Source organism: Macrobrachium nipponense, chromosome 32 (genome assembly GCF_015104395.2).
Source record: "Macrobrachium nipponense isolate FS-2020 chromosome 32, ASM1510439v2, whole genome shotgun sequence".
Lineage (NCBI taxonomy): Eukaryota > Metazoa > Arthropoda > Malacostraca > Decapoda > Palaemonidae > Macrobrachium > Macrobrachium nipponense.
The window spans coordinates 29,295,531-29,322,445 of record NC_061094.1 but is presented as its reverse complement, the minus strand read 5'-3'; the positions used below and the strand labels follow the sequence as shown (position 1 = coordinate 29,322,445).

The 26,915-nt window shown below is 35.6% G+C and overlaps 2 protein-coding genes across 2 annotated transcripts; one reads left to right on the top strand and one right to left on the bottom strand.

Moving 5' to 3' along the window:
- Positions 1-1,357: 1,357 nt before the first annotated feature.
- LOC135207296 (gastrula zinc finger protein XlCGF57.1-like) lies at positions 1,358-17,313 on the bottom strand. The gene is made up of 3 exons (XM_064238971.1): positions 17,296-17,313; positions 4,269-4,314; positions 1,358-3,791 (listed from the first exon to the last, which is right to left on the bottom strand). Exons 1-3 carry the CDS (start codon positions 17,296-17,298, stop codon positions 2,641-2,643), a joined length of 1,200 nt encoding a protein of 399 aa, XP_064095041.1. The 5' UTR covers positions 17,299-17,313; the 3' UTR covers positions 1,358-2,640.
- Positions 17,314-22,164: 4,851 nt separating this feature from the next.
- LOC135207295 (uncharacterized) lies at positions 22,165-26,620 on the top strand. Its single transcript, XM_064238970.1, has 2 exons — positions 22,165-23,329; positions 26,262-26,620. The coding sequence occupies exon 1, from the start codon at positions 22,329-22,331 to the stop codon at positions 23,265-23,267; it is 939 nt and encodes a 312-aa protein (XP_064095040.1). The 5' UTR covers positions 22,165-22,328; the 3' UTR covers positions 23,268-23,329; positions 26,262-26,620.
- Positions 26,621-26,915: the final 295 nt, after the last annotated feature.

The following is a 26,915-nucleotide window of genomic DNA, read 5'->3' as shown; positions in this document are numbered from 1 at the left end:
AGGCCAAGTTCCGGAGAACAACTTGGACGTGAAGCGCTCCCGCACGGCGAGCCGTCCTCTTTTCAGCGGACGTGATGCGGTATGAGAGCTCATCCACCCCTTGCGCGGTGGGAGGAAGCTTCAGAAGGAAGAAAAGCACTCCTTGAGAAGACGTGCACGCGCAAGCTCCTTGGCAGTCTGGGTATGTTCGTCAGAAGCTGCCGAAGGCACGCCAGATCGGTGGGGGGTTCCTCGTAACCCTCCTTCGACTTTCGACATGCTCTCTCCCCGTAATCTGGGAGTCAAGCAGAGGTCCAGGTCTAGAGGCGAAAATGAGGCCGATCTGACGCACCCTCCACTACACAAGGGGCACTATCACTGCACTTTTCTTCACTTTGCTCTCCAGAGCTAACACTTTGATTCTAAGTTACGAATCGATTCAAGAATTAGCGGATAACGTATTACCTTCTATCCGACACTGTCTCAGGGGCCGGAGGCAACACTACAGGGGTAGGAGCATAGTCTACAGAAGGAGGGTTAGCAGGAGAATAATTTAAATCTTGCCTAACCTGAAACACTCCTGGAGGAAGACCTCCTTAGCCTATCTCGTTCAAGTTTTTTTTAAGATAGGTTTTCATACGCCTTCCATTCCGACTCTGTTAGTCTTTCACACTCCTTACAACGACTTTCAAACGTACATTCATTCCCCTGCACACTTTACAAACAGAATGTGGGTCTACTGAAGCTTTCAGTAGCCTACCTCTACATTCAGCCATTGAACAAAATCTAGCGCTAGTAGAACTAGACCCTGACATCTTGATCAAAGAAAATTCAATACCAAAATCAATTCAAACCAAAGTCAACGTGTGCCAAGCCACCGATCCAATTCATATACAAAGAAACCAAAAGGGATACTCAAGTAGCTAGTAAGTTTCCAAAATCTGGACGGAGGTGCTGCAAACAGGTGTTTCCAGCACCGGCGACAGAAAAATTATGAATAGAAAATGGGAATGATTCCTGATACCCGCCTCCCACGGCGGGAATGGGTACTAACCACCTGACTCCACTGCGTGTTGTCGTAAGTGTTTAAATTTCTGTCGGATTCGGAAAAATACAGCTATATATATATCTGAGGGCAGGTAAGTTTCATGAACAAATATTAATGTACTATTAAGATCCATGGTCACTCCCGAGCCTTCTTCATATAATACTAAAATCAATAAATACAATATTTAAATGCACTTGCAAGTGTAAACCTGTTCAAATAAAGCTGCAACACTGAAAACAAAATCAGTTCTAATGGCCTTATCATTTTCCAATATGACATCTCAACCAGTCAATCTTTACCTGAATCACAGCCTAGGCTAGAAAACATATATAAAATTAGAAATCAATCATTCTATTTCATAACAAGAATTCCAGGTATCACAAAACAGAAATGAACAAAGTCAAGATTAATTCATGAAGGAATAAATTTCTATTCAAAACAAGACAAGGACTCACAAAGATAAATTCTTCCTTCAACATCATACAAAACTACTGTACATTCAGTAAAAGAAAACAACTAGATATCAAAAGCTAAGTGTTCCTTGGGACAAGCAATCCTCATTTTACCCTAAAATTGTGCATAAAGTGCAATTATATACACAAAGGTAATGTACTGTACATAATTTATGCATGAGTGATTAGTTCTATAAAAATCAGGAGTACAGCAAACCTATTTTCAGTGATCAGTCATACTTGAAACAAACACCCCCTGTTTAGTGAAGATCAAAATTGTACTGAGCTTAGAGGGAGAGATTATACCAAAATATAGTGCACTTTAGTGACACTAGTCCTAAGCCCTGGGTACAATGCCTACATTTTGCTTCAAATATTTTTAGTACTCAATTTTCTACCATTTCTTTCTAGTATCTGTGTGCACCTAGTTTACAATACTTTATTATTAATTCTTAATTTCATAAGCATTATCCAATATGGAAAATACAAACTTCAAATATTCCTAAGTTGCCTTTGACATTAGTGCAGTTTTACCTATCATTATTTTTACTTCCCCACTCAAACATGAGTAATGCATCAGTTAACAACTTCTGAATATACAGTAATTCTGAGGCTTTTTCTACTATATACAACATTTCTGAGTCTTTCTCTATTATGTAGTGCAATATTTCTGAGGCTTTCTTTACTATGAATACAGTTGCAGACTTCATAAGAAACTAAGATGGAAGATTCTGTCTGCTGGTTAAAACAGCCTCACTGTAAAACAGAAAACTTTTGAACATTATAGCTATTATAATTGCACCTGACAATGCTCATATTCAATCACAAAAATATAACTACAGTTTTGGTTTAGAAACGGTACAAACAGGTGTGAGATTGAAAGAGATAGATCATACCAGGTACCATGTCAATCCTGTTACTGATATTTTTCATCTATTTAAATTTAAAGTCATAACACCTTAGAATATATGTTGGTCCACTCTATTCACTTTCACTAAGTTTCAGTAGAACTCATCAGCACTTGTTGAAAACAACTAACATAGCTATTTCAATATAAATACTGGGTTGTGTACATCCTGCAACATACTGTACTTTGATGTATGCTTTTAATGCTTTTTATGGTTTCAGTAAACATGAATTCTCTTAAATATACTATGATTTTCAATCATCAGGCAAATTTATGCAGTCTTCCATCTGCTCCTCCTTCACTGGACCCATTTCCAATTTTAGCAACTGTGTCACATCCATATAGTCAAAACCTTCACTTTCCTCCTCCAACATTGTCTTCCCTCTCGTGTGAATTTGCATGTGTCGCTTAAGGCAGCCCTTACGGGCAAATCTTTCTTCACAAACACTGCAAACAAAGTTTCTTTCTCCACCATGAACTATCATGTGTCTGTTCAGTGTGTTCCTCCTAGTAAATTTTCTACCACATGTTTCACACTTGAAATTTCGCTCTTCTGTATGGGATAGCATGTGGGTGTAGAGACTACCACTCTGAGTGAATCTTTTATTACAAATCTGACATTCATGCCTTTTCTCTCCAGTGTGAACAAGCATGTGTGTATCAAGGCGGCCTTTCAATGCAAAGCGTTTTCCACACATTTGACATTCAAACTTGCGATCTTCACTATGACAAAGCATATGCGTATTAAGGTGGCTAACCTGGAGAAACTTTTTCTTACAGACTTCACATTCATACTTTTTCTCACCTGAATGTGTGAGCATATGTGTATTTAAATAGCTTCTCCTTCCAAACTTCTTATGACAGACAGAGCATGTGTAATTCCTTTCTGTAGTATGAACAACTAAATGTGAGTTCAGGTTAGTCTTTGTGGTGAATTTCTTCTCACAAACATGGCACTGAAACCTTTTCTCACCAGTATGAACCAACATATGCGTTGTAAGGTCACCATTTCTCAGAAATCGCTTATTACATATCTGACATTCAAAATTTTTTTCCCCCGTATGGATTAAAGAATGATTATATAAACTTACTTTGTGGGTAAATTTCTTTTTGCAAATATCACACTGAAATAATTTTTCATCACTATGTACAAACATGTGAGCCTTAAGTTCACCATGTCTCATAAACATCTTATGACAAACATTACATTCAAATGTCTTGACACCATTGTGCACAAGCATGTGCACATTAAGATTACTTTTCTGGTTAAATCTTCTTTGGCAAATATGACACGCAAACTTCTTGTCTTCATTTTGTCCTCCAGTGTGTGATTCCAGCCCTCCTATGTATGAACCAATGGGCTGACTGAGAGAGCTGTTCTTCTCAGGTAATGTATCAGTTGCGTCTGCCAATGGAAATGCCATGCTGAACTTTTACTCTCCACTTATCATCAGTGACATTCTTCAAGACATAATCTAAGGTTTACATAAATGTAATAACAATTCTGAAATAATATAAATATCTTTTACCTTACAAGACTTGCAAAAACACAACTAAATCATCACCTTGGATTTGGCAGGTGAAGTTTATCAGGACACACTCTTTTGACTTGTGCTTACATTATATTTGGAATAAAGATTATTCATGTAAAGTCCATCTTTACAATAGAGGAAAAATAATTTATATGCATGCACATACAACAATATTAAGATAATTATTTCAATCTTTTAAAAATACAGACTTGATGTGAACCCAAATTTCTATGAAATGTTAGCTTAAAAACAACGACAATTACAAAATTAATTACATAATATGCATTACTATACATAATTATATAATTCACTCAAAAACTTTTCACTGGGAACTTTCCATCTCTGCTCACCACAGTAACTTGCTAAGTAGCATCCTAATATCAAGCACACTGACTCCTGAAAGTAGAGATATTCCATTACCTTATGTTGCAACTCGAACTCTGCTAAAACAGAGCAAAGTGATGTACTGCAGAGGCAGTACAACAGCAAAGGTAATAAAGTTTAAAGAGATGAACAAACAGATGGGTATAAAATTACAGCACAATCAATTTTACAAAAATAAGACACTCTAATCTTTGAAAAGGATACTACGTATTGTAATAGGTTATGAATATATCATGTGCCAAAACAAACATTTGTATGATTTTGTAAACCTGTATAGTGTTATACTGCATCTAAAATGCAAACCCTTGCCTTTGATATCTGAACTTGTACTTCTTAAGCGACCATATCTAGACTAAATAACTGGCTATGACCTAATCATAGAGGCTGTTTGATGCTTGGATTTGATCACTGGCCAAAAACAGAATAGTATATGTACTTTCACTTGCCTAATGCACAGATCTGATTTTTTGGCCAAGACCTACCTTGATGCATTGGCAAACTTAAGTTGACATGCCATGTATCCTTACCTTCACCATACCAGCCAAGAAAAGCCTCTACAATTGAGGAAAAAGGAAACAAGTAGTATTGCCTTTTGTGGATAATGCACTAGTCATGATGTCCTTAAGATGGGGGGTTTAATTAAGACCCCAGAAGTCACATCAGTGGGAGTTTTTCTTGATGGACTAAACTTGCCTGAGAAGAGGCATCAATCTTCAAAGCAATAATCTTTAAAACCATACCATACAGCAAGGAAAAGCTGAGATACTTAGATCTAGGCATCAAGAATTCTAACAATAAGCTATGAAATTTATTAGCGGGAATGGAGCATGAGTTATGTGAGGTGTGGTAAGGAGAGGAACAAGCTGTACGAATGCATGCCAGGTGAGGCACAGCAATGAGGGAAGCCAGGTTTGCAGTGTGAGTCAGCAGACCTGTGGGAGCTCCAGTGTGCCACGTCTACATTATGTGCTAATGTTTAAAGTACAGAAGTAGCAGTAATCATGTGATGGGAAGGTTTATTAACCTTTACTGTCTTCTCATCAATAACAGTAGTAGTACACAGTTCAGTTAACTGAAGCATTTGGTCTTGTCAAAGTCACTACAGAGGAGTGAGTTGTTACAGATCTGACATGCAGCACAACCTGAAATTCTAAATTAACAAAAGACGTACTTTGAAGAGTCCATATCATCAATCTTAATGTGGCACAAGTTAGAAGCACAAACATGATAGGGGAAGGAATCTCTGTACAACATATGGGTTCTGGATACCTGAACTTAAGGAGCGAATGAATCACAAGAAGACCCGGCACCTAAACTCAAATCATTATCCGGAGAGAAGGGTACAATGCTGCTACCAACCTATGGGACTTGTGGCTGTGAGGGCTACCTGCAGAATGGAAGAGATTCCTGAGCTGTAATGGCCTATGGGCCATACATTTATGTATTATCAAATGATAAGCTATGCACTAACAGTGTGACACGAAACTGCAATTGTTGACAATTTGTAGACCATTAGAAGAGGGGGACTTCTTCTGATAATGAGACAGAGCACCACAAGATTCTGGCTTAGGTAGCGTAACCTCAAAAGTTTCCATATCAAATCCAGGATTTTGCCTCATCTTCTGTGGGAGTTGAGAGTGCAAGAGAATCTTGAGGTTCTTTTGCCCATGCTCATAAAGACTGTCCAAAGTTCTCTCAGAGGTAAAGGAAGACCCACCTTCCTTAGATGCTCTGGACTTCTAATAGTACATACATACCTCTAAGTTTCATAAAATACCCAGTGAGAGGTGGGACAGTTTCTGCATGTATGACAGGTCAAATTCAGAGTGCACATGGAGACCTCTCTTAGTACAGTGGTACCTCGAGATACGAAATTAATCCGTTCCGAGAGGGCCTTCGTATCAAGAGTTTTTCGTATCTTGGAACACATTTTACATGTAAAATGGCTAATCCGTTCCAAGCCCTCCAAAAACACCCCAGTAAATTATATTTCCAGGCCTAAAACACATGTTCTTTAGCGGGTTACGACGTGGAAGAAATTTTATGACCCTCCAAAAAGGCAAAATACTGTAACATCTTGAGTATTATTCAACTGCATATAATGTTCAACCCCATTTTTAACTGCATATATTAGGACTTTGGCATATGTCCCTTAGCAATAAGCCTAGCCTATGTTAGCGGTTGCTACTGTAGCCTAGTCTATGATTCTGACATCTAAACCTAAGAGCTAAAAGCTTAGAATATGCCAATAAAATGTATCAAATAATCAGTATGTACTCATTTCAAATAATTATTAATTAATCATTAACTATAAATACACAAACAAACAAAAAACAAAACCTTCCAATCGATTGTTTACATTCAGATCTTACCGTCTTACAAGTATGGAACGAGCGCCAAGCAATCATTTTTCCTAGCACACAGAAGCCATAAATTGTCATTAGTATCTCTCTTCAACTAATGAAACCACCACACAGTATAAATAACCATTCATTTCTATTCTTTATTCTATCTTTAACCTAACGGAGATACCGAGTTACTGACAGCTATAATGAAACATACGTAATACGTGAACGTAATAATAAAACAGAAGAAGAATTCTAAAAAATGTGTATTTGTTGGCATTCTGATTTATTTTTATATTTTATGATATCTAATTCACATTTTTTTGTTCAAATGTATTGCATGTACTCATTTCAAATAATTATAAGTAACCATTAACTATAATTAAACAAACAAAAAAAAGATTCCAAAACGTCTCTGTTTACATCCAGCACTTATGAGTATCGAACCACGATCGCCAAGCAAATCACTTTTTACACAGTAAGCCATAAATTTTCATTATCTCTCTCAACTACTGAAACTACCAAACAGTATAATAACCATTCATTTCTATTCTTTATTCTATCTTTACCTATGTTTTTTTTTATTAAATGTATTGCATGAATACTAAGTTTTTCAATTTACAGGCAACCTTTACCAATAGAATACTTAAAGCACAAGGGGTAGATGCTGACCAATAGGAGAGCAGGACCTTTGTGGGTGACTAGCATCAGGAACCAATGGGAGAGCGGGAGTGGAGGTGGCGAGTTTACTCAGTTGGCGGCGCGGGAGTTTTAAAATTGTTCTCGGTGGTCTGGGCGAATCTCTGGACTTTATAGCAACAACCTTTCGTATCTTGAAAACTTTTCGTATGTAGAGCAGTAAAATTTTTCGTATTGGCTTTCGTAACTTGGATTTTTCGTAAGTTGAGCCTTTCGTATCTCGAGGTACTACTGTACTCATCATGAAACTATACTGCAGTTTCCCAGGAGTCCCCATATGCCTACACTGTAAAATTCACTGGACAATTAGCAAATGTTCTCCTTAACTTCAATTGCAAAATTATAAAAACATTTCCATAATCTTAATAAAGATATGATAATCAATTCTTACCTAATATATTGTAATATAGAGCCTCATTATGAACCTAAAATTGTACAGTACAGGTATTATATTTTATGGTAATTAGTTTAAAAAATGTTTGTAAAATCATGAGGACACTGCTTAATGCTAATTAAACATTACATAAAAAATCCTGATATGTTAATAACATAATTCATAAAAATTATGCCAAACAAGATCACACAATGAAAACAACTGGCTTGTCAACAGATGCAAACCTTGCAACTAAAGCAAACCAACACCAAGGTACATATTTATGAAGAAATCCAAGTCAAATAATATTATACATCCCAGTGAAATGAAAAGAAAAAAGAAGGCTGAAAGTAACAGCAAATACCCAGAATAGATATACTAATAAAAATAACAATGAGACATAATTTAACATAAATGAAGAATTCTGGGAACAAAGCTGCTGCTATTCAATAAACATCAGACATACAAAAAATAATAAGTTTTCACTAACAGGGGCCTTCAGGGGCCAGGAGACTGTCTGTAGACAAGTTCTAAATCAGACGAGATAGATGTAAAGTTCATGTAATGAGTTGTCATGTTGAAACAATACATGTAGCAAATTTTTACAGATATTTTCATCTTTGCTAGTAATATACAAAAGAGACTCTTTTGTGTGTGGGACTACTGTCATCAAATACTTTTTCCTTGAGCATCATGGATTATCTGGGGAGACTGAGGTGGGAATTTGATATAAGGTTCTGGTTTATTCACCTTAGAAAAATGCAAATTTATTAAAAAAACCATCCCTGCTGAAATACAAACCACTGCCTTCTACTTAGGGGATTTACCCTTAGGAGGGAGGTGGTCTATCAACTGACAGGCAAGTTGAATCTTTACCCTGAAATATGTCGTCCCAATGGTGAACAAGGGAACAGTAACTCCTGTAACATACAACATGGCCTGGCACTGGAAAGCCAGAGCAATAAGGGCCTGAGCACGATGTATCTGGATGCTCACTTGTGTAGGAAAACTCAATGAACCAAGTGTGACCTGTACAAGGGGTGACACAAATCAGTGCCTAGGCAGATGGAATCTAGTCAATGCAAATTATTGGGTTTAAAGTACGGCTATAATTAACTGCCCCCTTGCCAAAGCACAAACACAAGATGCTAGATTGTGTAACTTAACTGGATACTATGTGGCCATTATAGCAAATACATACTCAGAGCAAGCTGCTGCCACACCGAGGGAGGAAGAAATAGAAGAAAGAGAGGAATCAGTTACTCAGTCATTTAAACCCAACCTTAGGCCCTATGAGTACCTTTGGTAAGATGCTTTCCTATAAAAGAAAAAAAAAAATGAGTGACTATTCAGCATTTGGGCGGTCACGAAAAGCTCCAAGATGATCCAAGGAGTCGAGCAATGTACCTTATGTAGAATGAAGTAAAAGTAGTCTAGCATCTCCAGATACCTCCCCTCATTACCTGTGCTACCAAGAAGTTACTCCAAAATGCAAGGGAGGATCCCATGCCCCTGACTTTGTGAGCTCTCACCCAATTTGGGTGAGAGCTAGCCCAAGTGGTTAGCTATCCAAAGTGGATGGCTATCCACTTTGCCAGATGAGTCATATGACTGTCTGATCAAAGTAAAACAGAAAGGGTGTTCCTTCCTGCTAAGCCAGAGTATACAGACCACTCTGTCCCTGTTATCAGCTTCTAAGCTGGCCTGTCAAAACGTTCCTCCTGTCTGGAATGTACCAGGCTGACTGGTGTGCCAAACTGCCCAATCATCTGCCTCACGTATTGACAGTTGTCAAGGGACACCCCCCACCATGCTTAATGATGTAAGCCACTACAGTTGTGTTGTTACTCATCAACAGTATTGATTGACCCATCACTGGTAGTGCTCCTAACAAATCCAAAATGTTGATGCACAGATGAAGTCTGTCCTGTCTGCAAACCTGAGACACACAGGCTACTCAGATGTTTGCCACACCTTCCTTTGATGTGTCTGAGAACAATAGCAGATCAAGATGTGGGAAGTTTAAGGGGGATTCTCACAAGGAGGTTCCTGTCATCCAGCCACCAGGGAAGGTCTTTCCTTGCCTCCCTACTCAACTGCACAACTATGAAGGAGGGTTGTATAAAGCCAATCAATGTCACTTCAGCTACTACCTGAGCAAATGCAGGTGGAGTCACCTTTGAGGAATGAGCTTCTCCAGAGACAAAAAGTAACTGAGGATTATCTGCCACAGTTCTGCTTGCTTTGCATTTTATACCCACCTCACCTAGACTGGCTGCCTGAAGTCACCTCACAACATTAGGCTACGTGTGTGGAGCACAAATGCTGAAACCCATAATGACATGTGCAAGATGATAGTCAGACCTACACTTTAGATAAAGTGGTGACTGAGTTGAGACTTGGAAAATTTCTGAACCTTCCAATATGTATTTGGATACACTAGTGTTCTCATGAAAAATTACTCCATATCATCTACTTGCCAAATGAATTTCCAAGAAGGACATTTTCTTCAAATTTGAGGATGTAATTTTTCAATAAATATTCTTTAGAAGTGAAAAGTCATGTTTGTCACTTACCAAAAATCATTTTTATCAAAACTCTCCTAGAAGACTTTAGTTAGGGCATGAAATATTTTCCTCATTGTGATTCATATGAATTTTATATCTCCCAGTGCCTGAAAATAAAAATCCCATTTTTCTTTTTCAAGCTACAATCAGTTCAAGGATAGCAGACTTCTTAAGCAATTGACAAACCAGAGTCTTCTACCTCCTCAGCTTGAGGTAGGTTATCAAGGATTCAGGGAGTGGGCTCCCTTCTGGTAGGAGCCCTTGCCCAAGGTTGTGTTGGGTTTGGATGTAGTTTTGCAAGTTCTATGGACATATTTAGGCAAGGTTGAGGGGTGGGAAAGGTATGCCGTATGCCAGTCAGGTAGGATGCAATGCTCAGTGTTATATAAATTATGTTAGGTTAAGCTGTATTCCTGTAATCACTACTTGCAGAATTTTTATGCTAAATTGAAAGAAGGATCCTTTATCCAAGACCACTTTGGTGTGGCTCTCAAGGTTAGGATAGAATGTATCTATGTAATACTGACAGATTTTCCAGTTCATCTTTTTGTATTTTATTGTGATTTTCAGTTATGACATACATGAGTCACAATTCCAGATGCAATTCACATTTTTTCCCCTAAAAACCCCCAATTTCCACACTGGGGTACCACAATCACTAGTATTCAGGTATTGATATGATCGGCAAAGTTTCACCAACATCAACACAAAACTAAATTATAAATTACACTAGCTGTTGAATGATAATGGTTTAGGCATTTTGTCATTAAGGAGTGAAGAACAACTTAAAATAACATTATAATATATAAAGTCTTTATCAACCTTCTTTGTCCAGAGTGATGTTTTTTAACAATTTCTATAACCTCTTGGGCATTATTCCAAAACCTTTAAAGGCACACAATGTATGCAAAACAAAACAGCACTTGTACAGTTTGTGTGATTTTTTCTTTGACGTATGTAATAGTAAGATGATGGTTTTAGTCAATTAAGACTAAAAAATTAAATTCCCAGACATTTTCAGACAACAATGCTCACACCTATTCCTTGAATATGCCTATTCTGCAAATGTGGATTATGTTGGGTAAGACCAGGTAAGGTAGGAAGCATCTTGGGTTAGGTTTAGTTAGGGAAGGTTAGGTTACAATGCATCCCAGATAGTACCAGTGTCATATCATTTAGCAACATCATATGATAAAGGTAAAGGTGGTCTCTTCAGCACCTGATCTGGAACTAAATTAGGTTTGAATGTATCCTTGTGACCCTGATTATAATTGCCACATTTTCAAGTTTGTTACAATGTGGCTTTTTCCTCACTGTGAATTCATGATTACAAAACAAGCCACCTTTTTTCAACTGTCTTTCTTTATGCCCATAATTTACCATTCATGTTATAGTATTCCATAAATTTTTGTCCTAACCCAGCCAAATCCCCAGCAGTGGTAGACCTAAAAATCTTTCAAAGGGGGCAAGGGAGGATTTAGGGTGTGCAGGGCCCTTGGCCGGTGACTTTACAGGGCCCTTTCAGCGGCAGGGGGGCCCAAATAGGTTTCCGGGATTTATTTTCTATATGAGCACCAGTAGATTATTATTATTATTATTATTTACATATTTTAAAATATTATCACTATTAGGTTTTTTTTTTTTTTGTTTTTTTTTTTTTGCTGAGGTGTGGGGCCCCCACAGGCATGGGGCCCTAGGCCATGGCCTGCTCGGCCACCCCTAAATCCTCCACTGATGGGGAGACAGTTTGGATATACTATATACTACGTATATGTAACATGTACACATACAGTACAAATTATAGATAATCAATATTTGTATATGTATGCATACAAACATATATATGCCATAAATATATAATATTATATAAATATATATATTTGTATATTAAGATATATATTATATATAATATTAATATATAACATATATATATATATACCATATAGATATTACAATATTATTATATATATATATATATATATATATATATATATATATATTTATATATAATATATATTACCATATATATATTATATATACAATATATCTATATATATATATATATATATATATAAATATTTAATATTATATACATATATACATATTATTCATATATATATAGATATATATATATATATATATATATATATATATATATATACCCATATATATTGTATATAATATAAAATTTCGTATATATATATAAATATATATCTATATAGATATATATATAATATATATAAAACATATATATATACAGTATCAGTACGTAGTTGTTCTTGTTGCTACTAATAATGATTTAATGAAAGAAAACAATGTTCTATTATTCATATCTATGTAGGGGGAGGGCACAACCAGGTAGCCCCCCTTTAAATCCACCCCTGATCGCCAGTTCCCACAGTTAGTCCCTCCATGAATGGACAAGGGTAGGGAAGAAACTTGTTCATGAAAATGTTATTAATGCATGGATTACAAGTTGAGCAGTCATGAACAAATTAAGAAAAAATTATATTTATGGTGCATGTACTCAGTGAAAGCTACCACTGTTTGGCAGTAAATTCACCTAGTTATACTATACTGTACTATCAAGCTCATTACCATCTAGCAGATATAGCCTAGCCTTAGGGTAGGGGTAACACAAAAATGAGATGTAGCCACTGAAAGGAGTCTCAGAAACACAAGATTCACAAATTCAGAGACGATAATTTTTCATGCCATTATAGTACTTCTGATGGTTACTGCGCATTCAAGTACACTTTGGTTTTATGTACAGCCCTCTGCAGGGATAATTCCCCCCCTGGTGAGCTCTTGTACATTTTCAAAATAAGGGGCTTCTTATATTTCACAATTGTCTTTTAGTATTATCTCATCAGTATTGTAGCTCCTGCAGAGGAGGAGAGTCTTTAGTAGTTCTTTTTTAAATTTGTTTTCTTGTATGATCTTCACTTCAGGCAGTAGGTATTTTGTTGCATAAGGTAAACAATTGCACTGAGTCCATTTCACTTGAGAAGACCACCCTTTTTCACTCGATATTCAATTGGTGACACAACAATACAATTACATCTCTAAGCATACCATTCAAAATACATATTGAAGTTTTGTCAACATAAAGAGATATATGAAGGCACCATACGAACTAAAAAAGGAAGCATGTGAGGTCTTCATAAAATATGTTTTCAAGGCAGTTTTGAAATCTAATATGGCATCTCCTCGCATCCTGTCCCTTTCGTCTCCACAATCGGGACCACAGCCTTCCCAGCGCTCATTTGAACAATATTTGTGTAAACAGGTAACATTTATTGATGTTACTCAAGATTGTACTTGTAATCAGCACAATAAAACAACATTTTGTTGCCTATATTAGTGAAAGTATGAGAAATCATATTCCCGGGGTCATGTTTTGAACTGAAAAGTATTTTTACCTTATGTAATTGGTGGTTTTATCCTTACTGCCATCACAACAGTGCTTATTTGTTCTTAATTCACTCCAAATTCCACTTGAAATACGTGTTTGTTTACAGCGTAGCTGTGGCGGGAATAAATTTTCAGCCTTGCTGTACATCTGGCTGCCAAGCAGACGACGGAGTAGTGAATTCTTTATGACAAAAATTTTGTGCTTTTTTGCTGGCACTTTCATTGATTTAAGTCTATGTTACTACTTTGACTTTTTTTATTTCTAATAATTATACCTATGAATGAAATAAATGTAACCTTTAATGTTTGCACACTAGGAATGGCAAAATTTCATCATTGCAAATTCAGTGGCGCTTCATAAATACACTGATGCATTTACAAACTGTTTCCATGAATTCTAGTTGTCATAAAAATGCAATAATGATAAAATTGCTCTAAAATTTATATATATATACTACAAATAGATATGCTAATTTCACTTATTTCCACAGCTTTATGTAAGTCTTATACTACCCAGTTTGGAGGGTAACCACATACCAATTGGCAACAGTGATAGAAAAAAAGTAGGAAAGTGGGAACAATACACCGTTGAAATTTGTTTCAGGAATCTAGTTTCTTTTTCAACAACACATAGTATTTTCAAATTAATTATCATGAATACATGATAAATTTATGCAATTCATAACCTTTTACTGATGCTTAATTATTTATTTAAATAATTATCTAGCGCACTCTTCCTCTTTTTCCACCTAAAAAGTCGCAAGTTTCCTTGGACTCGAATGTGAACGTCGTCATCATTTAAAATTGTTGTGAAGAAAGTGTATCAACGCCTATGGGTACGAATGGTGTGCGAATTTAGCACAGGAAATGGGAAGTTTGTATATACAAGTGACTCCGCAAACATCGAGATGAAGTCAATCTTCTAGTACATGTAAGGTGTTTTAAGTAAAAATTTCAAGAGCGTCATGGAGGTAAGTTAGCACTGCACATGGCTAGTCATTAACCTCTGTTTAATCAGAAATTATGGCCTTATTTTGTAATTTGGGAGAAAACACTTACTTCGAGAGGAAAGTAAAAGTCTCGAGGTGTTGCTTCCATGGACAATGGCTCGTGAGTGGTGTCTATCCCCAGTTTCAGGACGTGTTAAAGTACTTTTACTGAAAGGTGGGCCAATGAGCAGGTCAGATGGCTGCAGGTAGTCCATTCGATTGTTTACCCTAGTCTTGGTGCACAATGTTCAAATGCTCTCTCACCTGACTTACAATTTGTTCTAGGTTCAAATGGCCTATATAAATAGTATGCTTCACTTGCATGTCTAATAGGCTACCAGGCTATTCCTTCTTGTACGGTATACTAGGTACCTACTACCTAGTACTATAGGGTATACAACCGCAGTCAATCCACTGTCATCGCATGGCTCGGCCTTATTCACTCGATAATTGGTGAAACAAGAAAACAATTACATCTTTAAGCATACCATTCAAAAGACTGAAGTTTCATCAACATAATGTGATATATGAAAGCGCCATACCAACTAAAATAATCATGTGAGGTCTGCGTAAAATATGTTTTCAAGGCAGTTTTGAAATCCAATATGGCGGCAACTGCGTGACTTGCCATTCGTAACCACAGACAATCCACCATCTTTCCCAGCCTTCCCAGCACTCATTTAAACAATGTTAGCGTATATATGTAACATTTATTGATCTTACTCAAGACTGCAGTTGTAATCAGCACAATAAAACATTTTGTTGCCTATATTAGTGAAAGTATGAAACTTTTTATTCCTGGGGTCATGGTTTGAACTGAAATTCATTTTTACCTTGTAATCAGTGGTTTTATCCTCACTGCCATCACAACTGAAACTCCAAAGTGCTTATTTAATTGTAATTATACACATTTTGGTCTTAATTCACTCCAAATTGCACTTGAACCACGCTGCAGTTCCTGGTTCCTAAGCCCTCGCTCCACAAACACAGTTACGGGCAGCACACGAGTACACGGTTTATGAGGTGCAAAGCTTTATTTCCTTAATTGTTTACTTTACTCATTATTTAGTTTAACTTTACTTTGTTACTTCAAAATGTTTATTGGTATTTCTACAGAAGCAGTCCACACGGACTGCAAGGAACGTAACAGCGGATATGACATCCACTTGGGATTGGGGGCCGTCCAATGTATTTCGCTGTGTTTAGTACTGACCCCTGTGGGGTTAATTACAGTCGTCCGAATAAATATTACTTAAAATTCTTGTTCAGTAGGTAAAACTGCATAGAAAAACCGCATAGAAAAATCGCAACTGCCATAGTCTAAGGCGCCGCGGATAAGTACCCTAGATCTACCTGTTTATTTAATTCACGTCTATTATCCCTTTTTTTTACAACCAAATTAACCCCGAAAAATTACAGATATTTCTGAAGTATGAGCAGACGACGACAAAATGACTCATCGTTGCCAATTTAGTGAAGCTTCACACATACGCCGATGCGTTTACAAACTGTTTCCATGAATTCTAGATGTCATACTAATGCAATAATGATAAAATTGCTCTAATATGTATATATACTACAAATGATACGCTAATTTCACTTATATATTTCCCAGGTTTTGTGTAAGTCTTATACCCAGTTTGGAGGGTAAACACATACCAATTGGCAACACTGATAAACAATTGAAGAGCGCGAAGAACTCCGGAGGTACCGTTCACAAGCAAAACTGTTGATATTTGAGTCAGGAATCTAGTTACTTTTTCAACAATGATATTTTCAAATTAATAATCATGAATATGTAAAAATATTTATGCAATTCATGACCTTATACTGCCGTTTAACTATTTATTTAAATAATTAGCTACCTAGTACACGCTTCTTCTTCTTCTACTAAAAATCGTAGTTCCCTTGGATAAGTAGTGGTTGGAAGTTGTTTACGATTGTTGATATGAAAGTGCCCCAGTGTCTATGGGTACAGGTGGTGTGCAGATTTAGCACAGGAAATGGGAAGTTTGTTGACACAAACGACTCCGCAAACATCGAGATGGTGACAATCTTCGAAACATTTTTAGCCTAGTTGTAAGTAAAAATTTAGAAATCGTCATGAGGGTAGTGTGCACTGCGTTTGGTCACACTTTTCATTACCCTCTGTTTAATCTTAAAATATGGCCTTGATTTTTAACTTTGGAGAAAATACTTCCAAAGGAGAGTAGAGGTCTCGAGCTGTTCCTCTCACCACCAACTCATGACTGATGACCATCTCCAGTGTCAGGACGTGTTAAAGTACTTTTTCGGAGGGTGGCCACAAACGCGGTAGTCAGCGGGTTTGACAGTCCAGTCGGTTGTTTACCCAATAGGTAGGTAGGTACATCACTTGCGTTCATCCTTTCCCAGCAAAACACCCAGGTCTCCCTTTGTGGTCCCTGACTACAATTTGGCTAGATATTGCTGCTAAGGACATAGCTAGGTAGCTAGTAAATGTCAGACGCGTCAAAATCACACCTGTCTCAGCAGGTTACTAGGTATTACTATATACTAGGTACTACCTAGGATACGGTACACCTGCTATCTTATGGTTTGCTAGCTTATTCGAGGTTTTAAATTACCATTAACTGACCAGGAGTCCTCCCTGACTTCCTTATCAATCTGAATGTGTTGACACCTAGTGAGGGATTCACATTAAACAGCCGAGCATGATACTAAATAGTATGTAAACAAAACCCTATCCTAGGACAGTGGCCTAGGTTTGGCCTGCACTGATGATTTAATTCTGCCTTCTTTTTACAGTGGGCTACCTGGCCCAAGCAGGTTAAACTGCCATTTATGTGAATCAACCAATTAAAGGAGGTAATTACTTATCAAACTGTTGCGGTTACTGAAGGTATTCATTCTCCCCGTAAGTTGACGAAGTCGTAACCACGTACAATCCATCAATATGGCCGAATGTCAATATCAACAAGATTGGGTTGGAATGCAAACTGAGCTATCAATAATACCTAAACCGAGCATTGATGATCACATTTTACACTTCATTTTTATTGTAAGGGATTATTTCAAGTATCGCTGCTGTCTTTTATGGGTTATTCTTTTATTACTCAAAATAAGGAAAAAACACACCAAAATTTTCTGTCAATCAAGTCTAATTTACCTTAACTGAAATGACTGTTCCAGCAGATGAAACATGTGTATAAATTCGACTTCAGCAAATACTGCCGTCATTAAAAGGTAATGACATGTATTATCTAACTTATGAAAATTAAATATCCGGCAGTATCTTTACTGAGTAGCGAAATATTCATGTTATAATTACTTTTACAAAGGGCACTATATATATATATATATACATATATATATATATATATATATATATGTATAACCACAAAAATTGAACGAAATGAACCGGGAAGTCTAACTGACTGAATTATGTTAGGAAACTGGTAGCGCCAAAAAAAAATAAATAAATAATATAATAAAATAAAATAAGTAATAAATAAACAGCAAAAAAACGTCAGAATGTAAAAAAGTAATAGATAAAAATGACTGAAAATAAAACCACCTTGATTGGATGGAAATAGTTCTCACGCCAATAGAAATATTAATATGCTGGTAATTTCAGTAAAAACTGATCGGGCTACTCTACAGAAAAAGAAGAAAGTAAGGGATTAATTACAGACAGGTTTTACAGGAGGATATGTATGACTGTATATTATATATATATATATATATATATATATATATATATATATATATATATATATACATATATATATATCATGTGCGTTTGAATCCCAATTAGAGATGACCGATGCAGACATTTCTTCAAATCCCATTGTAACCCTGTTGACCTAAATGGTGAATTTTTAAGTGGTAGCTTAAAACAAACAACCTTGTCATAAGACAAAGGCTGGGAATCAGAATTGTAATAGAGTACATAATTGGCCTTCGCTGCAGAAGTGAGAAACAAAACAATTACTGAAACGTGGAGTAGCAGTAGTTGAAGTACAATCCGAAAGCAAAACTAGCAAGAACATCATAGTAACGTAAGGTATATAAAACCACTTTTTCAAGTGTGCGCGCATATACTGTATGGCTCACACATACATATATATATATATATATATATATATATATATATATATATATATATATTATATATATATAATGTGTCTGTGTGTGTGTGTGTGAGAGAGAGAGAGAGAGAGAAAGAGAGAGAGAGTATGCGCACACTTGAAAAAGTGGTGTTTTAGTGTACGTTACTGAGATGTTTTGCTTTCGGACTGTATTTGTTCTTCAAATTGTACTGCTACTCCACATTTCAGTATTTGTATTGTCTTCCTCCTGCAGTGAAGGCCCAATTATAGGAACTCTGTATTACCATTATGATTCCCAGCCTGTATCCTAGGACGAGGTTGACTGTTTTTATGTGGCAGCTTGCTGTTCGTTACTAATAATGGATTGCATTCGAATGCAATCCTCTATTAGTAACTAACAGCTAGTTGCCACATAAAAAAAATTCACTATTGAGGTCAGCAGGGTTACAATGGGATCTGAAGAAGTGTCTGCATCTTTCAGCTCTAATTAGGAATCAAAAAAGCACACACACACACACACACACACACACACACACACACACACACACACACACATATATATATATATATATATATATATATATATATATATATATATATATATATATATATATATATATATACATATCCTCCGGTAAAACTTGTCTCTGGAATCCATATGTGTGTATGTGTACATGTATGTTTATAGTACAAAGAGATAAGGCAAAAGAACATGTTTTTATTGGCTACGTTTCATTATCAAAGCTGTAAAGACACGAATCCATTTAAAATTTAATACAAAAGACTCGTCTTAAAGAATCATCATATATCTATAATGAAACCCACAAGGCAGAAAATGCTAAGAAGATTACAATCTCGAGCAAAGGGAAGAAGAGGGAGCGACTGACGAGAAATGAAAGCGAAACTAAGGTTGATCCCAAGTCATGCTCAGTTTTGGAACAACAGTTTTAACAAAAAGCGATTCAAGGACGTCGAGCCGTTGAGGGGAAGACGCCCGTGTAAGGATCTTAAAATATTTACACTCTAAATTGAATTTACATTTTTTTTTGTATGCTCCTGAATAATCGAGAATTCTGAAGATGACAACTGGACACTTAATTGTCTCAAAATTCACGCCTCCATAGTAACCAGATTGCTCGATTTATGCCGTTTATTATCAGTGTTTTGTTACTTAACGCAAATTGCTTTAGTAGATTCACATCAACCGTGCATTTGATGTCTAGGCCAGTCCCTTACGACGCTCCTGATTGGCTGTTGATAAGCCAATGACAGGGCTGGAAAAACTGCTCTCTCGAGAGAGAGTTCGCATGGGTAGGACCTATGTTCCACCTCTACTGAGGGATACGTCTTTCAGGAGAGGTGGAATATACATCCTACCTATGTGAACTCTCGAGAGAGACTGAGAGTTTCCAGCCCTGTGACTGGCTTTTCAACAGCCAATCAGGAGCGTTGTAAGGGACTGGCCCAGACATCAAAATGCACGGCTGATGTGAATGTACTATAGTAAAAAAAATCTGGTTAAAAAGTATACAAGTAGAGTATAATGAAAAGGTAACATGACAAATTATAGTTTTATCAGATCGAGTGTCAGTAAATACAGCATTACGTTCCATCACGTAGCTGTACATTAGTCTGCCATATATATATATATATATATATATATATATATATATATATATATATATATATATATATATATATATATTCGTAGTGACACAGTATTCATATTAGGTCATATATAGATATATTCTATATCTAACAAAACTATCTAACTGGATACTACACACTATATATATATATATATATATATATATATATATATGTTATAGTTATATATATATATATATATATATAGGTGTGGTATTAATCCATTAGATAGATCTAACAAAACTATCTAATGGAATAATACCACATATTATATATATTATATATATATATATATATATATACTATATATATATAGTAAAGTGTGGTATTGTCCCATTAGATAGAATATAACAAAACTTCTAATGGGTATACCACAAAACCTTTATATATATATATATATATATAATATATATATATATATATAATGGGTATATATAATATATAATATATATATATATAATACTCTCCTAATATATATTATTATTATATTATACATTATTCGTATATCTTATTTTTATATAATATAATATATATAATATATATATGATATATATTGTATAATATAATTAATAATATATATATATTATATATATATATATATATATGTAATATACATATATATATATACATACATATATATATATATATATATATATATATATATATATATATATAAAGTGTGTGGCATTACCCATTAGATAGTTTTGTTAGATCTATCTAATGACAATACCACACATATTATATATATATATATATTATATATATATATATATAATATAATGTGGTATTATCCCATTAGATATTTTTGTTAGATCTATCTAATGGATAATACCACACACAAATATAAATATATATATATATATATATATATATATAATATATATATATATAGTGTGTAGTATCCATTAGATAGTTTTGTTAGATATAGAATATATCTATATATGACCTAATATGAATACTGTCACTACGAATATTATAATCAAAATAGGGTCATTCCTTTTTATTAAAGAACCCAATATTGATGTGATTTACTAAATTGTGGCATAACCGAATCATTCACAAACCTTAACAGAGACATAAATGGAATACGATATACAAACTCAGTACATAAATGACTTATGTGGTTATTAAGACTCTTAAAATAATAAATATTATCCTTTTTCCTATTTTCGTATTCAGAAATTTTCAACCTTCCTTTGCATTTATTTATTGTTTTTTGGTCTTCGGAACTGGCAATGAAAGGATGCTTGCTTGGGTTGCCAAGGTTGCGACCGAAACTCTTGTGATGGTGATAACTAAGGCCTTGTAGTAAAATCTATGGTTTCCTTGTAGATACTTCGGAGGATTTGACTGAAATCAAGTTTTGCTTGGCCTTACTTAGGCTGCCCTTGTTTCAGTATGCCTTTGTTTCGTCTTCTTTCTAATGTGAAACATCGGTCATGCTCTATATACATATAAATGTGTCGGTTTCGTAGACATTGATACTGTATGTTTTTGTTGTAAGCCTTCTGGGGAGAGAGAGAGAGAGAGAGAGAGAGAGAGAGAGAGAGAGAGAGAGAGAGAGAGAGAGAGAGAGAGAGGAGAGAGAGGCTATTGTATTAACTTGCCCATGGATGGGACCACACTCATACGCACGAAGGTTCTGCTTACTTTGGTTATCTGGCAACTCTCACTCATAATACTGGCTGGCAACATAGCCTTTGGAATTCCCTTGGATGTTTCCCCTCTCAGGGTCCCATCATCCCATGCTCCCTCGCCTCGCTCTCGTTCAGTCGGAGCAGTTCATCGTAACGAGTACAACGCCCGAAAGCTGACTACACTATCTTTAATTTTGGAAGGACTGTAAGGACCGTATTTGGTGGTTATAATCTGGATTATTGTCGTTAATCTGCATCGACGTCATGCCGCCTTTCTTGATTTATTGCATCACCGGTTTATTGCTGGCGAGAAGTTCAGCTTCCGATACCCAAGAGGTAGTACCCTCGGATGATTTCAGTGTGGAACCAGAAGGTGATACCAGCATCCCACCACTTGAGGAATCATTAAAACAGTTTCAGTACCAACTTCAGGCATATTCCAACGACATTTCTGACAGACTGGCAACTCTTGAAAAGACTTGTAAAGAAAACGACGCAACTACCACTTTCTCTAAAGGTTTCCAATATCGTGTGCAAACGGAAGTTTTTAAGAACCCACTGCTGAATGCGATGCTGAAATCTGCACAAGGAAAAATGTCAGCCTTTGCGCAGATCTTCGAAGACGACCTTGCTTCGGTAATAAGCGATGCCAAGGAAATTATTAGTAAACGTTTTGACGAGAAAGTGACAGCCATACAGGAAGCTATGGATGGTGTGCGTACTAGTGCTGAAGAAATACCGAGCAGAACTGCAATGGACGAAGTTGTATACAATAGCTTGAAACAATATTCATCGAAACTTCCCAAGGCCGAAGATGGTGAGAAAGGTAAAATTGCTTTGCCCTCTAAAGCGTTATATGCAAATATGAAAAGCACTGTAGATGACCAAATTCAAATGCTGGCAGATAGATTGAATAACATGAGTGTTTGCACTGATCGTGGAAAGCAGATTGAAGATAGCTTAGCAAGAGTGATGGAATCTGAAAGAAAATTCGCCCAGCTAAAGGATATTGTCACGAACGCAACAGTAACCAAATGCCCAGTGCTACAACGAAGTCTTTTATCAAACCTAGAATCTGCTGTTGAACAAAATAAGGATTCGGTCGTAAACATATCAGATATTTTGGAAGGTACAAAGACTAAAGTACTGAGTTCCCTGGACAAATTAAAGGACACCTATTTTCCTTTAGTCCAGTTAAAATAGGCAGCCAAAACAGTATACCCACCTATGTATTCCGAAGAAGGCAGCAGAAATAACAATTCAAGGTAAGCCTTGTGAAAGTAAATATTAACTAACTACAGCTTAACCGAATGAGTTTTCACTATTTTTCTTATTTTCACCTTCATATAAACAGATTTTTAATCTACTAACGGGAGAAAAATTACATATTATGAGGACAATGTGGAGTGTATGCCTGACGTTGTCAATTGGGAAAAAAAAAAAACTTTAAAAGCCGTAATAACGTCATTACTCTTCTGCTGTTTCTATAGATACGGAGATCGAGATAGATCTCAACTCAGTCCATTACTTACCGGAATGCTCTCTCTCTCTCTCCTCTCTCTCTCTCTCTCTCTCTCTCTCTCTCTCTCCGCAGATCTTGCGGGTTGCTGCTCAGTCCTTAGAGGTCAACGTATGTCACCTTGTTTTAATAAGTTACTTGTTAAAATCTGAGAGCACGAACTCTATATAATAATTAGTAGATCCAATTGTATCCATATTCGATGAAATTACAGCGCAACCACTAATATTAAATGAGGGAGGGAAGAATAAAACGTATTTGTTAAATCTAAACTTACAGTCAATCTAATTACTAAAAGTTGAACAATAATGAGTGGTTGTATTCAAAATAAGTGAAAATGGATCTCTCGAAGGGAATTAAAACATAAGTGGTATTCTGATGATGAAAAATTACAAGTTCAAATGATAAGGGCAATCGCCTTTTCTAAATACATACACACACATTACGACCCCAAATATCAGATCAGCTGAAAAGTTGAGCTACAAGTCTCTTATTTTGTTCTGTACTTAGATTTTACAAGGGAAAGGAGACATGTTCTCTAGACCTGGCTCACAAAGGTCATATTGTCATATTTTCATAAATACTTGCAGATAATAATCATGCTCATTATGATGGCTATATTGAAAACACTCATGATATACAGTATCAAAGTCAAAATCAATGAGTTATTGGAAGCGTGTGTCAACGCGAATTTTTTGACGTCATATTCATAAAGCGTACTTAGTAGGTACATACACACAAGAGGGGTAAATATCCCCTCTTCTTTTACAACCTCCTGCCACTTTGACTTCTCCTAATGGATTCACTAGCGGGAGATATGAACATAATTCGATAACCTCATTCACATATCACCTTAGATATGAACACAATTCAAGAACCTCATTCACAGATCACCTTAGATATGAACACAATTCAATAACCTCATTCACAGATCACCTTAGATATGAACACAATTCGATAACCTCATTCACAGATCACCTTAGACATGAACACAATTCAAGAACCTCATTCACAGATTACCTTAAATATGAACACAACAATTCGAAATACATAATATATATCTATATATATATATATAGGTATATAATAGTAGATATTATTAATATATATAAGCCAGCATAAATACTCTGTAAAAACTGGGCAAAAATCTAATGCATTATTTATTCATTTAATAAGATTATATATATGATAATATATAGTATATAATATATCGAATTGTGTTCAATTCTAAGGTGATCTGTGAATAAGGTTATCGAATAATATATATATATATATATATATATATATATATATATATATATATATATATATATATCTCATAAGTGCATACCACAAGAAAATGACAGGCAAAAATTCAGTGCCAAGCGCTTCCACGTGTTTATTAACGCATCTTCGGGGCACGAATGAGACAGTTGGAGAGAAGGTTACAAGAAAAAAAAAAAAGAAGAATACCAGATGGTTAGTTGCTGAAGGGTATTAAACCAAGAGATATTCCAGGATCACGAGGTAACAAACTAAAACCATAGGCTACGAATAACCATAGGTACGGAAGCGTATCCATACAAAATCCAAAAACATGAATAAAACTGAATACTATTTTATTGCTTATATTCACCACCAACTTTTTTAATTACGAAGGCATCAAGTTTAAATAAACCAAGACTTAAATTTAGAACACTTCCATTATTTGACTTGATAAAGCAAGATTCAGTGCTTCTCCTTCTGACTATCTCGTTAAACGGGACTAAGGATCTTGCTTCACTCCAGTTCATAGGATGATCTAAATCTCTCATATGTGCGAATGAATAATGCCTTCGATACTTGCCCAGCTTTCACAGAATATCGGTGTTGTTTGGTTCGATGTGAAAGTGATTTCCCAGTTTGTCTGTAATTGTATATATAATCATATTTTTTACAAACAATTTGATAAATGCAGCCAGAAACATCTATAGGAGAATTTTTCATTACTAAACTCTTAACATAACAATTACTGAAAACATATATGTTGAACAGTTTTAAAATTCAAGGAATTTCTAAAAATCTTTCATCATACGGTAATTAGAGAATATTAAACTTACTGAATTCAAATTTGTTATATATTTGTTAAATAAAAATGTTTTCCTGGCTCTTGTGTAGATGTAGCATGTCTACGGACCTCAGGAATGTCCCCAAACAACAGAGACCAACAGAACTAAAAATTATAAGGAATGGCATTTCGGATGATAATCAGCTCATTTCAAAGATTTATCATAAACTGGATCCAATTTGCTCCTTGTAACATGAAAGGTTCTTTAGTCATGCCGAAGTCATATGCACACACGTAGGCATACATACATACATATGACATACATGTACCTACATACATACATGCATACATACACACACACACACACATATATATATATAATAATAATATATATATATATATATATATATATATATAATACACACACACACACACACACACACACACACACACACACATATATATATATATATATATATATATAGATAATCTGTAATTTGAAATAGTCTCTAATATGATGTACCTAAATAGTACATGCATTCATTCCACAAAGAATTAAATGTCTCTAATCATTGTATTAATTGTTTTGATTGTATTGTTATCTGTCTCGGTCATTCAATTATTTATTAATCCTTGCATTTATTTATTCCAGATATCAAACCAGCGTGAGAAAGCTTAATGACACATTAACCACTGAATTGTAACGGCTGAGCAGTCGTTCGTCATGTGATCTGCAAAATTTTGAAAATTCTCATCCCTTCTGATCAACTCTTCGAATGTGTGTTGGTGTTCCTGAAGTTCATTCAAGGAAGAATTTTCTTTGTGTGTCAAATCCAATCGCACTGAATTCCAGAGATAAACTCACTTAGAATTATCACAAAGTGAATCTATCGCACCCACCCACATCACTGCCACTAAGGTGGCGCAGAATAGAATAGAACTAGACTTAGGTTGAGGAGGGGAGTCTGGGAATTACAAGGAACTTTGTTCACTAATAAAGGTTGCCTGACATTCCACTTTTATTAGTTTTCCTTACAAAAGGGGAATCAGAACGAAAAAGTGTTGAATATTCTCCAGTGTGGATTTTCTATACAGCTTTGATAGAGGTCCTGATCCTGAAGTGGCATTTCAAATCTCAAGGTAAACTCATGCTAAGTAAAGAAGACTGCCGTTTGAAGATATTGTTTGTTAATAAAATAATTTGTCGACAACACAGCATAGAAATGGATGTATATAACACCTGGGTCCCCGAGGGGCTAGTACTAACGGCGTCCCAAGGAACTTCCGCCTTGTTTAGTACTGGCAC